This window comes from Paramormyrops kingsleyae, chromosome 1, assembly GCF_048594095.1.
Source record: "Paramormyrops kingsleyae isolate MSU_618 chromosome 1, PKINGS_0.4, whole genome shotgun sequence".
Classification (NCBI taxonomy): domain Eukaryota; kingdom Metazoa; phylum Chordata; class Actinopteri; order Osteoglossiformes; family Mormyridae; genus Paramormyrops; species Paramormyrops kingsleyae.
Genome location: NC_132797.1, coordinates 69,389,083 through 69,399,872, shown reverse-complemented (window position 1 = coordinate 69,399,872; position 10,790 = coordinate 69,389,083). Strand labels below are relative to the sequence as shown.

The window sequence follows — 10,790 nt, the reverse complement described above, 5'->3', positions numbered from 1 at the left end:
AACAAGACGAGCATTGCATGAAGTCATGTAATTTATTATCTACGTACACAGGTATTTTTTATTTTACCCTTCAGACCTGAGTAATCAGGGGAAACAAGTCACATGCAACAGTGGCCAGCCTTTACCAAAAGAGGGAAGAGGCTTTTGTTTTTAATCTTTCAAAGTACTTTGTTTCAGAGAAGTTTCCATGAATGAATCAATCAGAAGTCATTTTGGATTTTATACTTTTTTTTTTTCTTCCCCTCTACATTTTTGTTGAAAGGAAAAGTATTAAACCAGGTTGTATATTGCAGGGTAATACGCTTTGCACAGGATTTTAGGACCAAGTTCTCAGATTGTTCGACACTTCACATTATTGATACGTTTAAAATATAAAAAGTGGCTCCTTAATAGTATGCATGAATGGAAAAGACATTCTCATATGTAATTCATCTGATTGCTCATTTTGTCAGTGTAGCACTGGAAATATCCAGGGTGGGTAGGCACAGTACACACTTAAAACTGCATTTAATAGACTGAAGTACAATGTAAAGCATCTACTCTGGTATGAATACTACTAACCTAGAAGCTTGATTTGACACATCGATGTGCCCCCATCATATGGACATTTTGTGCTCACTGCGGAGTCCTCAGATTGCCTCCACATAGTTCGCCGGTAGCATCCCAGTCTTCCCAGTGCGCTGTACAGTGCCGTACATCCAGCCTTCGTCGATGGACTGAACATTCACAATGACATCCCCATCTTTGAAGGACACCTCGTCATTGTCTGCAGCGCTGTAGTCATACATGGCACGCACCGTTTTCTGGGAGAGGGAAGAATGTCACCATTACGACTGATGAAGCAGTTACGAATTTCCCCGTAAATCTATGTAGTGGGGTTTGGGTAATTTAGTGTTCGGTGCTGGTTGTATTAATTGAAAATGATAAATCCTTTATTTGTGGATATACACTGGAATTGTTCTCTTTGCCTATCTTGGGGGGGGGGGGGGTCAAAGTGCAGGGTCAGCCAACATGTGGCACCCCTGGAGCTGGGTGGGGGGGGGGGGGGAGTTAAGGGCTTTGCTGAAGGGCCAAGATAGATGTGACTTCTGTCAAGGCTGGGGTTTGAACCAGCAATCTTCCGGTTATGAGCACAGAGACTTGGCTTGCTGAGCCATTTACCGCCCCAAATACAAGCTCCGTGTGTTGTAAGCTTGGTATAAATAAGTGTCTTGCTAGTGTTTTGGATTAGTTTAGATTAACTGGTTGACTTGGTACTCACCCCAGTTGTAGATGGGTGGGAGGGGACAGAGGAAACTGTGGTTTGCTGTGTGGCTACAGAGGAAGATCTCTGTTGGAGCTCAACTGTCTTGGCCTGTTGATACCCTGTAGTCCATGTGGCAAGGCGAGAGAAGGCGAGCTGTATAAGGACTGCTTAGCAGTTAGGTTCAAAGTGACTTTTGACTGAACCTTAATGTTTGCTGACCTGTTGAGGAGGTGGGGAAGCCATTGCTGTAGAGGGACATGTGGTGCTCCACGTTCTCCGAGACCTCCGACTTCTCATCGCCGACACTCATGGCACTGGTAGAGCGGGAGTGCTCCTTGCTTCGGCGCTGAACTTGGACTTTATGGAATGGATGGGAGAATTCATTCTCACACCGTTGTCGGACACACAGTTACCTCAACCTGCGCAATAGGAGGTCATTGGCAGGGTCTTACCAGACATCATGTGCAGGCTTCTGGACTGTATGTTGTCCTCTGCTGGGTCATAATCAAAGACTGAGCCTGGGTTTGTGCGCCACACACGCAAGTCTGGGGAGAGGGACAATGATGTTGCGGATCCTGTTTGTGTAGCTAATCGGCAGACTTCTGTAGTAGTGACTTGTCTAAGTATACTTGTTACTTAGTTAATTGGTTTACTTTCTGCCTTCCCTGTGAGATCTGGGCAGTCATATCATGAACAGAGGCGAAATATGCCTAAACTAAGGCAAGATGAATGGGGTGTGGGGGAGGGGCAACCTGTGATGGTCTCCTGGTCATGCTCAATAGTCCTCCTCCTCTCCATCTCCACCACACGCCTCTGGATGCCACGGTAGTTGATATCACTGAAGTCCTGCATGTTCTTCTTCACACGCTCGGTAACGGGGTCGGTCACCACAGACGTGAAGCTACCCTTCTGCTTTTCAAAGTCCTGGTGGTACCGTACCTGGAGAGAAGAAGCAATGCCATGAAGGGCAAGATCGTGGTCTGGTCAGGAAGTATATAGTGCGCATTCCAGTGTTTACTGTAAGCTGTTAATTATTTAAAAAGACAACTAAAAAAAACAGAGGCCTTTTTAATTTTAAATGTTAAGCACATGATGGGCAAATACTTTTAACTTGTACTTTGGTTTTCATCTTTCAACAAATATATGTGGGACATCAACAATTTTAACACTTTATGTTAAACAGAAAGAGTAAAATGATACCTCAAATACCACAGGCATTTAGTTCAAAGACCTGCTGCTTGAAGAGTTAATAAGGAGCATAACTGGCCAATTGGCCTGAGAGTTTGCTTGTTCTAGAGGAGACCCATGCAAAGAGTGAAGTACAGAAGCATGCAGTTAGTTGAACCGGTGTCTTAAAAATGGCTTAAAAACGTGTGACTGGCTGCCCTGCACTGGACTAGCATCCCATCCAATGTGTTTCCTGCTTTGAACTGCAGTTGTCTATCACAGTTTGTACACCACGCAAAATGAATTTGTCAGCAGTAACTTACACCAGAAATTATCCTCTGGGTCTCCTTGACACGTCTCATCTCAGGGGTGTCCAAGACGAATGCGGCTCTGCCCTGTACCTGCTTACGGAAGCTGTCAGAATACAGCACCTGGGGGGGGGGGGGGTACGTAAGATACCAATGCATTTAAAAAAGGAGCATTCTGTCTGCGATGCATGTAGCGTCCTGTATCCACAGGGTACGCACGGTGGAGACAAAAATGGGAGCACAGAAAAGAACCTAGCCTTTTAGAGAAAGATGGAACAGTTTAGTCATGGTAGAGGCGAGAATTAGCAAGATATCCCAACCAGAGCAGAGGAGGAAAAAGTTTGGAAAGTGAAGAAGTTAGGCAGTGATGTACGCCACACTTCACAGCGGTGATGTTAAAAACAGCAGGAATAAATGTAGTTAATGTAACAGATACAGTCAGAAAAAGTTAGAGGGTTACGGGGTGGGTGGCTGGGGGGGGGGGTTACTTTATGCACAACATCTACAGCGAAGTACCGAGCTAATGTTTTCTTGGCTGCGCTTCACCCTTTCCATCTCTGGAGTATATATGACTGGCGTTCCCTTTGCCGAACTGTCCTTATACAATACCTGAGAGACAAAAGCACAGCACCCACAGAGCAATGAGACACTGGATCACACCCGGATTTTATTACCCAGTTCACGGCTTCACCTCTCTGTTAGCGCCACAGGCTTTAACAGCAACAGGATGGAATCGGAAGCATCTAGGCACTGAAAGTACTAAAAGTGGTATTTGGTAGACCTTAGCAGAAGGTCTCTTGGTATACCAGGGCTGGCTCTACTTGGATTTATATACCCAACGTCAGATCCATGAGGAAGGAAGAGACAGACAAGAAACACACACAGTCCCCCCAAAGATTTTACCATAATGAAAACAGAAATAAACCGGGAACACTACTTAAGTTACCATATACCACAGTACTTTAGGTATTCACTTTCACTCAGGTAAAGGGATGGTAAGAATCAGGAATAAACTGCAACAAACTGCTAATTTCTTAGTGTTTCTGCCATTGCAGCTCCTTCAAAACCCTCTTTGTTCAGAACGCTTTACCAAGATTGATCTGTAGAGCTTACTATGCAACTTTGTTTATCGATGTCTACTTCACATGTATAATGCGCCTAAAAGATTGCTTTGTAAAACAACAGTTTTTTTTATGAAAGAGAAAAAGGAGAAAAAACTCAAAATCAAAAAATCAAACAATGGATAATTAAGGTATGATATAGGTTTACAGCTTCTATTCACGGCACGTGAAATGTTGGGTCTAACGAAGTTGTGTTTATAATGTAACGCCTGAATAGAGTCACAAACAAAAGAATCATGGGAAAAAGAATCGTCCAGTGCTGTGGTTCTTTGGAAATTATGTGTCTGTGTATTCACAATAATAAACAGGAAACATTATTTACAGGATTGTATATATTATCAAGCATCGCGGGTCCCAGATACTTACAGTGCTGAAGTTCCTCTGGTTCTCGCGTACCCTCTGCATCTCTGGCGTATCCAGAACCGGTACATAATGGGACATGATTCTTTCTGCCTCTTCCTTGTACTTTTTCTGTAAGTAATCAAATGATTTCCAGTATAGAATTTAGAAATTAAAGCAACTTATTCTGGATACAGAAAAAAAACATGTCATTACATCTGCGAGCCAAGGACAGCAGAACTCGTACCTATGGAGACTTACCTGGCTGACAATGTTCCTGATCTGCTGCGCGTGAATTATGTCGGGGGTATCGATCACCGTGGTGTAGCTAGCGCGATCCTGCTCAGCTGTCTGCTTATACTTGCTCTGATAGACAAAAACAAATATTCAAAATATTACAATATCAAAGAGCTCTCCGAGCCACTTAACCAAAAGCACGTCTTTAAAATATACAGCCGTGGAAAAAATTAAGAGACCACAGTACAATTTTTTGTTTCACTCATTTCTCAATTTATGGGTGTGGCATCTGAATAATTTACATATTTCTTGGCTTATCAGGGATGAAGAGCTTCTTCCTGGCTTTATGGGACTTCAGTCCTGCTTCTAGGAGCCTGATATGAACTGTCCTAGCAGTGCTCTTCACACCTGCACTTAATGTTTCCCATTCTTTTTGAAGGCCACTTGATGTCGTCCTCTGATTCATGAGAAACTGTCAGATAAATTTAACAGTCATCTCTGTCATTAGAATGTCACTTCTGCCCTTTATCTGACTGGTTTCTGGTTGTTCCCAGTGTCTCCTGCTTCACTTTGTTCTTATGTGCTGCTGTCTTGCAAATTTTGAACCTTGAAGCAACCTGCTGCTAAGCATTGCCTTCCGGCAGCAGAACCACGATTAATCCAGGATTTAAAAATGCAGATTTGTTTAAAAATATAGAGTGGTCTCTTAATTATTTCCACAGCTGTAGCTCTAAGCATTGTGTTTTTAATGGAGGGTTTTACAGCATATGGACTGACCTGACTCAGGATGTCAGTAGCGTTTTTTGCTCTCATGAAGTCTGGTGTATCTGTGGCTAAAGCTAACATTCCCTTGCCTTTAATCTCTTGCTCCAATGCCTTCTTGTACTCTCTCTGCAGTTATAAAATTCATATTAGGCATTTCCATCAATACTGTACTATGTACTCAATACAAGGAACTATTTAGATTACGTCCTTAAAAACATGTTTAAAATTAAACAAGTTTAAGATGAATTCATTCCAGACAAAAAAGACGAGAAACGATTTACTGGTATTAAAACATTTGTCAAGGGCTGCAAAATCAAACCTACAACAGATTAAAGATGCTATTACTAAATGCAAAACTAGTGGATCCATTCAAGATGTTAGAAGACGTATACTGCTGGCACAAAAAGCATGGCTGATGGGAGGAATGGTTTTAGAAAGAGGATGATGAGGGTGAAGGTCCACAGAGAGCTGGAAGAGAAAATCAGTTTTTATTAAAAGAATAAAAGAAGGATCCCAAAATCTGGTTAAAGATAGTTACAGTACATAAAGAGATTAGTTTTCATTAGGTTTGTGAGACATGACACGTGGAAATGCAACATCCTTAGTAGGGTCAGTGTTTAGGATGGAAGGGAGCGAAAATGGCAGAGATGCAGCCTGCAGTGATCCTACCTCATTCAGAATGTGAGTAGCATTCTTTGCTCTCAATAGTTCCGGAGTTTCCTCCAGCAAAGTTATCCCTTTACCTTTCACCCCTTCCTCTAGATCTCTCCTGTACACTTTCTACAGGATGAAGAAGAATAGAGAGACTGCAGCGAAAACAGCACACAGGCACTTGTGCAGTGCTGTTGACCGAGCACTGCTCACCCACTGGGATCAAAGTCAGCAAGCCTCCCCCAAAGCCATAGCTAGTTTTTTCTTCTTCAGTTTCGAGCTTGATGTTCTGGCAGTGCAACTGGATGCATGATTTGTAAGAATGCAATATTAGTAACTACTGAAATTACTTAACTGAAGAAGATGACATTTTGAATTGCATTTTATGGGGTATAAATCAAGGCTTTTTGAATTTGATCAGTAGTCTGATAAAAATACACAGATATTTGTGTTTGAGCACAAGCAATCTGTTATTTTACATCGTCGGACTGTTGAATGCACTGTATTCCGTCACATTTGATATGTGTACCACTGAATAAGTGTAGAAACCTGGTTAATTTACTTCAGGATTTGTGAAACAAACATCTGATCTGTATTTTGTATCAGACTCCTTATTTCCAACAGTTTTTCCACACATTTCATTAGAAAAGACACAACAATGACCAGTAAGTAGATGTAGCAGTTAAAATACAACTTCGTTAGCTGAAGTTGCAATACGTTTGTTTGAAGTTAACTCCATAAACAAACAAAAAGCATAGACTTGGTTTTTAGTAATAGACTAACCACTACAACTGGTCGAAGAGAAGAAAACAAGATAAGGTCAGAGGTCAATTAAGAGGTAAGGAGAGAACCAGAAAAAAGGTCAAAGGTCAATTAAGAGGTGAGAAGAGAACCAGAAGATGGTCAAAGGTCAATTAAGAGGTTACATGGAATCTATGAAAGAGTCATGCTAGGAAGAAAAAGTGAAGAGAGGATGTATTACTTACAAGTGTATAAAAGCTAAAATCAACATGCAGACACTGTACTTCATATAAGTGAAACCAAAGGTCAAAAGCACTTGATGGATTAGCAGGGTGTTTTCTTAGTATGATTACCAAGATGGGAGTTGAAGATATAAGTGGGAGTAACTATTACCTCACTGGCTATTTTGGTGGCGTGTCTGACATATAACATGGCGGGGGTGACCTCCAAGCCTGAGAGGTTCCTGCCTTTAATGGACTCCTCAAAGTCCTTCTTATAATTTTTCTATTTATTGCAAAAATAAGAATGGAAAATGCATCTGAAATACAGTAAATTACACCAAAAACCTGAGACCTTGCATCCTCTTTGTGGGTTATAGTAGGTCCCTCATAAATGTACAGGCATCCGCAGGTAATGAGCGAAATCCGTTCACTAAGTCTGTCTTTAAGTTGAATTTGTAGGTAAGTCGGAAAAATAATAACACAGTACATAATGATGATGATAATAATAATATCTATACAGTAATAATAACATAACATATGGTACTTTACTGTACCTTCAAGCAGACATTCCGCTGAAGCCGTGCAGTGTTTTCACGAGTGTCACAAAGTAGTGTGTACATTTGTTATCACGAGTCATTGTATTTAACCCAAATTTTTTTATGTAACAGGCTTTATGGCCGTCCTTTCATAAGTATGAGTTGTTCGTAAATTGGACGTTCTTAATCCAGGGACTGCCTGTATATGTTTCCTAGACTTTTTAAGAAAAGTTCATGGAATAAAATTCCAGGATAAAACTGTCCTATGTTATATGGCTGTAATTTTGTGTCTGGATGAGTGTATCTGCGAAACAAGTAACAAGAGTGAAGCATAAAAATGATGATAAATCAGTAGATACTTGAACAGCTCTTGTACTTCTATATGCATAGTATGTAGGTCCAAATATGTGTGTTTTCTTAAACACTGTGTTGTTCCTTGACCTCATTGATCACGCAGTTTTTTAAAAGCGATTTTTTTGGTTGCCTCTCAAGTGTAGTTATGAACACCCATCCCAAATTAAGTTTTTAAAAGAAGTACTAATATTTATGTTGGAACGAACTTAAAGAACTACACTGAGACATAGTAAGACTTTCTCCTTTCGGCAATCAATTCATGGGTCAGAGCTTCAGAAGTAAAGATTGAAACTGCTGTCTCCATATAAGTCGTCGTCCCCCCCAGTCCCGCCTTACCTGGCTCTGCATGTGCTGGGACTCCTTGGCTGTAACATATGTGGGCGTCTCGAAGTCCAGCATAGCCTTGCCTTTCTCCTTGTTATATTTTTCCTTGTATTTCACCTGTGATCACAAATGAAATGAGTCACATATAAGCCGTAAACTGCAAGCCATCTGAGACAGCCTCCATTTCCTAATGCCAGTGAGGTGCACTGCATTATAAAGAGAACTGTTTTTTTTTTGTAAGTAACTATCTGCACCAATCACTGCTTATCATGTACAAGATCATGGAGCCTATGCAGGGAAACACAGGACATAAGCAGAGGTGGATAGGTCAGGTCCAGAAAGTAAAAATCCAGATCAAGATTTTGTTTCAACCAACCAGTTATGTATAAAATGTCACAAACACAGAGGACTCAATTGGTTGGGTATACTGGGTATAAGACAGGAGACCCACTGGACGGGATGGCTATCCATCACTGGGCACACTGGGTATAAGACAGGAGACCCACTGGACGGGATGGCTATCCATCACTGGGCACAGTCCCAAACACTTTGGGCAGTTTAGAGGCTCTAATTCATGTAACTGCACATTTCTGGACTGTTGGAGGAAACCCATTTGGTAACACTTTACTTAAAGCTGTCATTTATAGTGCATTACAGATACCTTCATAATGCATTATAATCGTCGGTATAAGCATTAAGGATGCTTTGTACTACATTGTGAAGGTACCTATAGTGCATTATAAATGAGAGCTCCATAAAGCATTCACGATGCATAATACACATGGCTATAATGTGTTAAGGCTTTTTTGAATAATTATAGCCATATTTATAATGCTTTATGAATGCATTATAATGTGTTATGAATGTGTTCATAGATTCTTATAGACATGGAATTCATAGAAAGTGGAGAGAGCTAAAGGCAGTACTCAAACCCCAACCCTGAGGGGTGACAGTACAGGGTTATCCAATGAAACTCCACGCTACCCTAAACATCTGAATATTTTGCCAAAAAGCCAATGACAAACTTCATTTTTATAGCACATATATGTAGCATGTAACAATTGTAACTCAAGAACCAGTGGATGAATACACCGGTTTTTTTTTATCACTCTAACGACATACAGATAATTAGTTCCATGTTCAATAATTAACACCATAAACTAATTCTGACACCTGCAAAAGGTTATTATTGTTTATAAGTACATTAATACTGAAATACAAAATTGGTTTGGGAAACTGGGGTACTGAGTTTTAAGTGGCATATGACAGTTCGGATAAAAACTGCACATGGATCTATGGTCAGTCTGTGGTTTAGGCCTTCCTTGAAACATCCTACTTACTTGGCTTTGAAGTTCTGTGGTCTCCTTGTGATGGATCTGTTCAGGTGTGTCTGGAATCATGTGGTAGTGACCTTTACTCTCCTCAAATTTCCTCCTGTACTGATACTAAGGGGGAAATTCCGAAGGCACCTCAATAATGCTATTCAACATGGTCTGCACCGGGTGTCCTCTGACCCAGTGATAATCATTCAAAAGGTAAAAACAAAAAAAAGTCTATTTATAGAAAAAGGTCACATGACATTCAAAATTAGGCTACACTAGCATATTATAAAATATTAAGAGGTCAGTATAAAAAGTCAATGCAAAAAAAACCCAATATATATTGTTGAAAATAGTGGCATACAGTGTTAGGTGACTTCAGCAAATTTCCCCATTAATATGTGAAGCTTAATAAGTATGGTGCAAAAACATACACATATATTAGGAAAAAAAATTAGAAGAGTTGGAGCAACACTAAAGTGGTGTCGAAAAATGAAGAAAAATGGAAGGAGTTACAGACTGATGCCAGTATGGAAATATTTTGAGAAGGTTAGAAGGGTCAAGGTCAGAACCACATGATGTCCGTAAGGATTATGGGCAGGTAATGTGGAGTTTGGAGCCAGGGTTCTTTATATTAGTATTGTGGGGCAGTCAGACAGACAGTGATATTATACAACTTGAGAGGACAACAGCAAATGGTGAGCTGGTAGGTCAGGTTAGTGAGCCCCTTACATCGCTGGAGAGCTTGCTGGTGCTCAGGCCGTGCTGCATGGACAGAGACTCTGCCATGTCTGTCACAGGTTTATGCATCTTCTTCAGGTCGCCCTTGTATTTCACCTGTGTGAGAGACGTGTGATTAGAGAGTGTAAGGAGTGAGTGCCAGCAGTGAGTGTAAGTACAGTGAGAGTATGTAGTGATGCAAGTGGTGAGTGTAAGTATAGTAAGTGTAAGAAGAGTGTGTAAGTGGTGAGAGTAAATAGTGTTAGTGGTGAGTGTATGTAGTAAGAGTAAGTAGTGAGTATAAGTGGTGAGAGTAAGTAGTGAGTGTAAGTGGTGAGAGTAAGTAGTGAGTGTAAGTGGTGAGTGTATGTGGAGAGAGTAACTAGTGAGTGTAAGTGGTGAATGTATGTAGTAAGCCTAAGTAGTGAGTGTGGGATACAACCATCAACTTACCAGACATGACAAGAGGGACCTATCCCCTTATCTCATGCCTCTCTAAAAACACCCACACATTGCCACACCACACATATCATTATAATGAAGCATTATGGTAACACTTACCTCACTTGCAAGAGTATTGGCATCCTTCATAGTCTGGTAAATCTTACTGCTCTTCAAGTCATACTGTGGTTTTATCCCCTTCACCTCTTTGTCAAACTTCTCTTTGTACTTCAACTAATGGAAATTGACAACAGTACAACATCAAGGGAAGGAGTTACCTTTGCCAACACGGTATAATAA

At 40.8% G+C, this 10,790-nt stretch overlaps 1 protein-coding gene across 16 annotated transcripts in view; it reads right to left on the bottom strand.

The window, feature by feature from the left end:
• Window positions 1–13: 13 nt before the first annotated feature.
• The window catches only part of LOC111857826 (nebulin-like), a 70,773-nt gene continuing 59,996 nt past the window's right edge, over window positions 14–10,790 (bottom strand). For 8 of the 16 annotated variants that reach the window (XM_072697517.1, XM_072697528.1, XM_072697508.1 and 5 more), the window contains 16 exons: window positions 10,611–10,724; window positions 10,062–10,166; window positions 9,351–9,455; window positions 8,023–8,127; window positions 6,969–7,079; window positions 5,853–5,963; window positions 5,196–5,309; window positions 4,443–4,547; window positions 4,209–4,313; window positions 3,238–3,330; window positions 2,737–2,844; window positions 1,999–2,185; window positions 1,699–1,791; window positions 1,466–1,603; window positions 1,262–1,365; window positions 14–803 (listed from right to left, as the gene is read on the bottom strand). In XM_072697517.1, the coding sequence (XP_072553618.1) occupies window positions 630–803; window positions 1,262–1,365; window positions 1,466–1,603; window positions 1,699–1,791; window positions 1,999–2,185; window positions 2,737–2,844; window positions 3,238–3,330; window positions 4,209–4,313; window positions 4,443–4,547; window positions 5,196–5,309; window positions 5,853–5,963; window positions 6,969–7,079; window positions 8,023–8,127; window positions 9,351–9,455; window positions 10,062–10,166; window positions 10,611–10,724 (1,872 nt within the window). In that variant the 3' untranslated portion in view covers window positions 14–629. The remainder of the gene's footprint in view (window positions 804–1,261; window positions 1,366–1,465; window positions 1,604–1,698; window positions 1,792–1,998; window positions 2,186–2,736; window positions 2,845–3,237; window positions 3,331–4,208; window positions 4,314–4,442; window positions 4,548–5,195; window positions 5,310–5,852; window positions 5,964–6,968; window positions 7,080–8,022; window positions 8,128–9,350; window positions 9,456–10,061; window positions 10,167–10,610; window positions 10,725–10,790) is intronic. The other 8 variants (XM_072697531.1, XM_072697530.1, XM_072697539.1 and 5 more) reach the window with 6 other exon arrangements.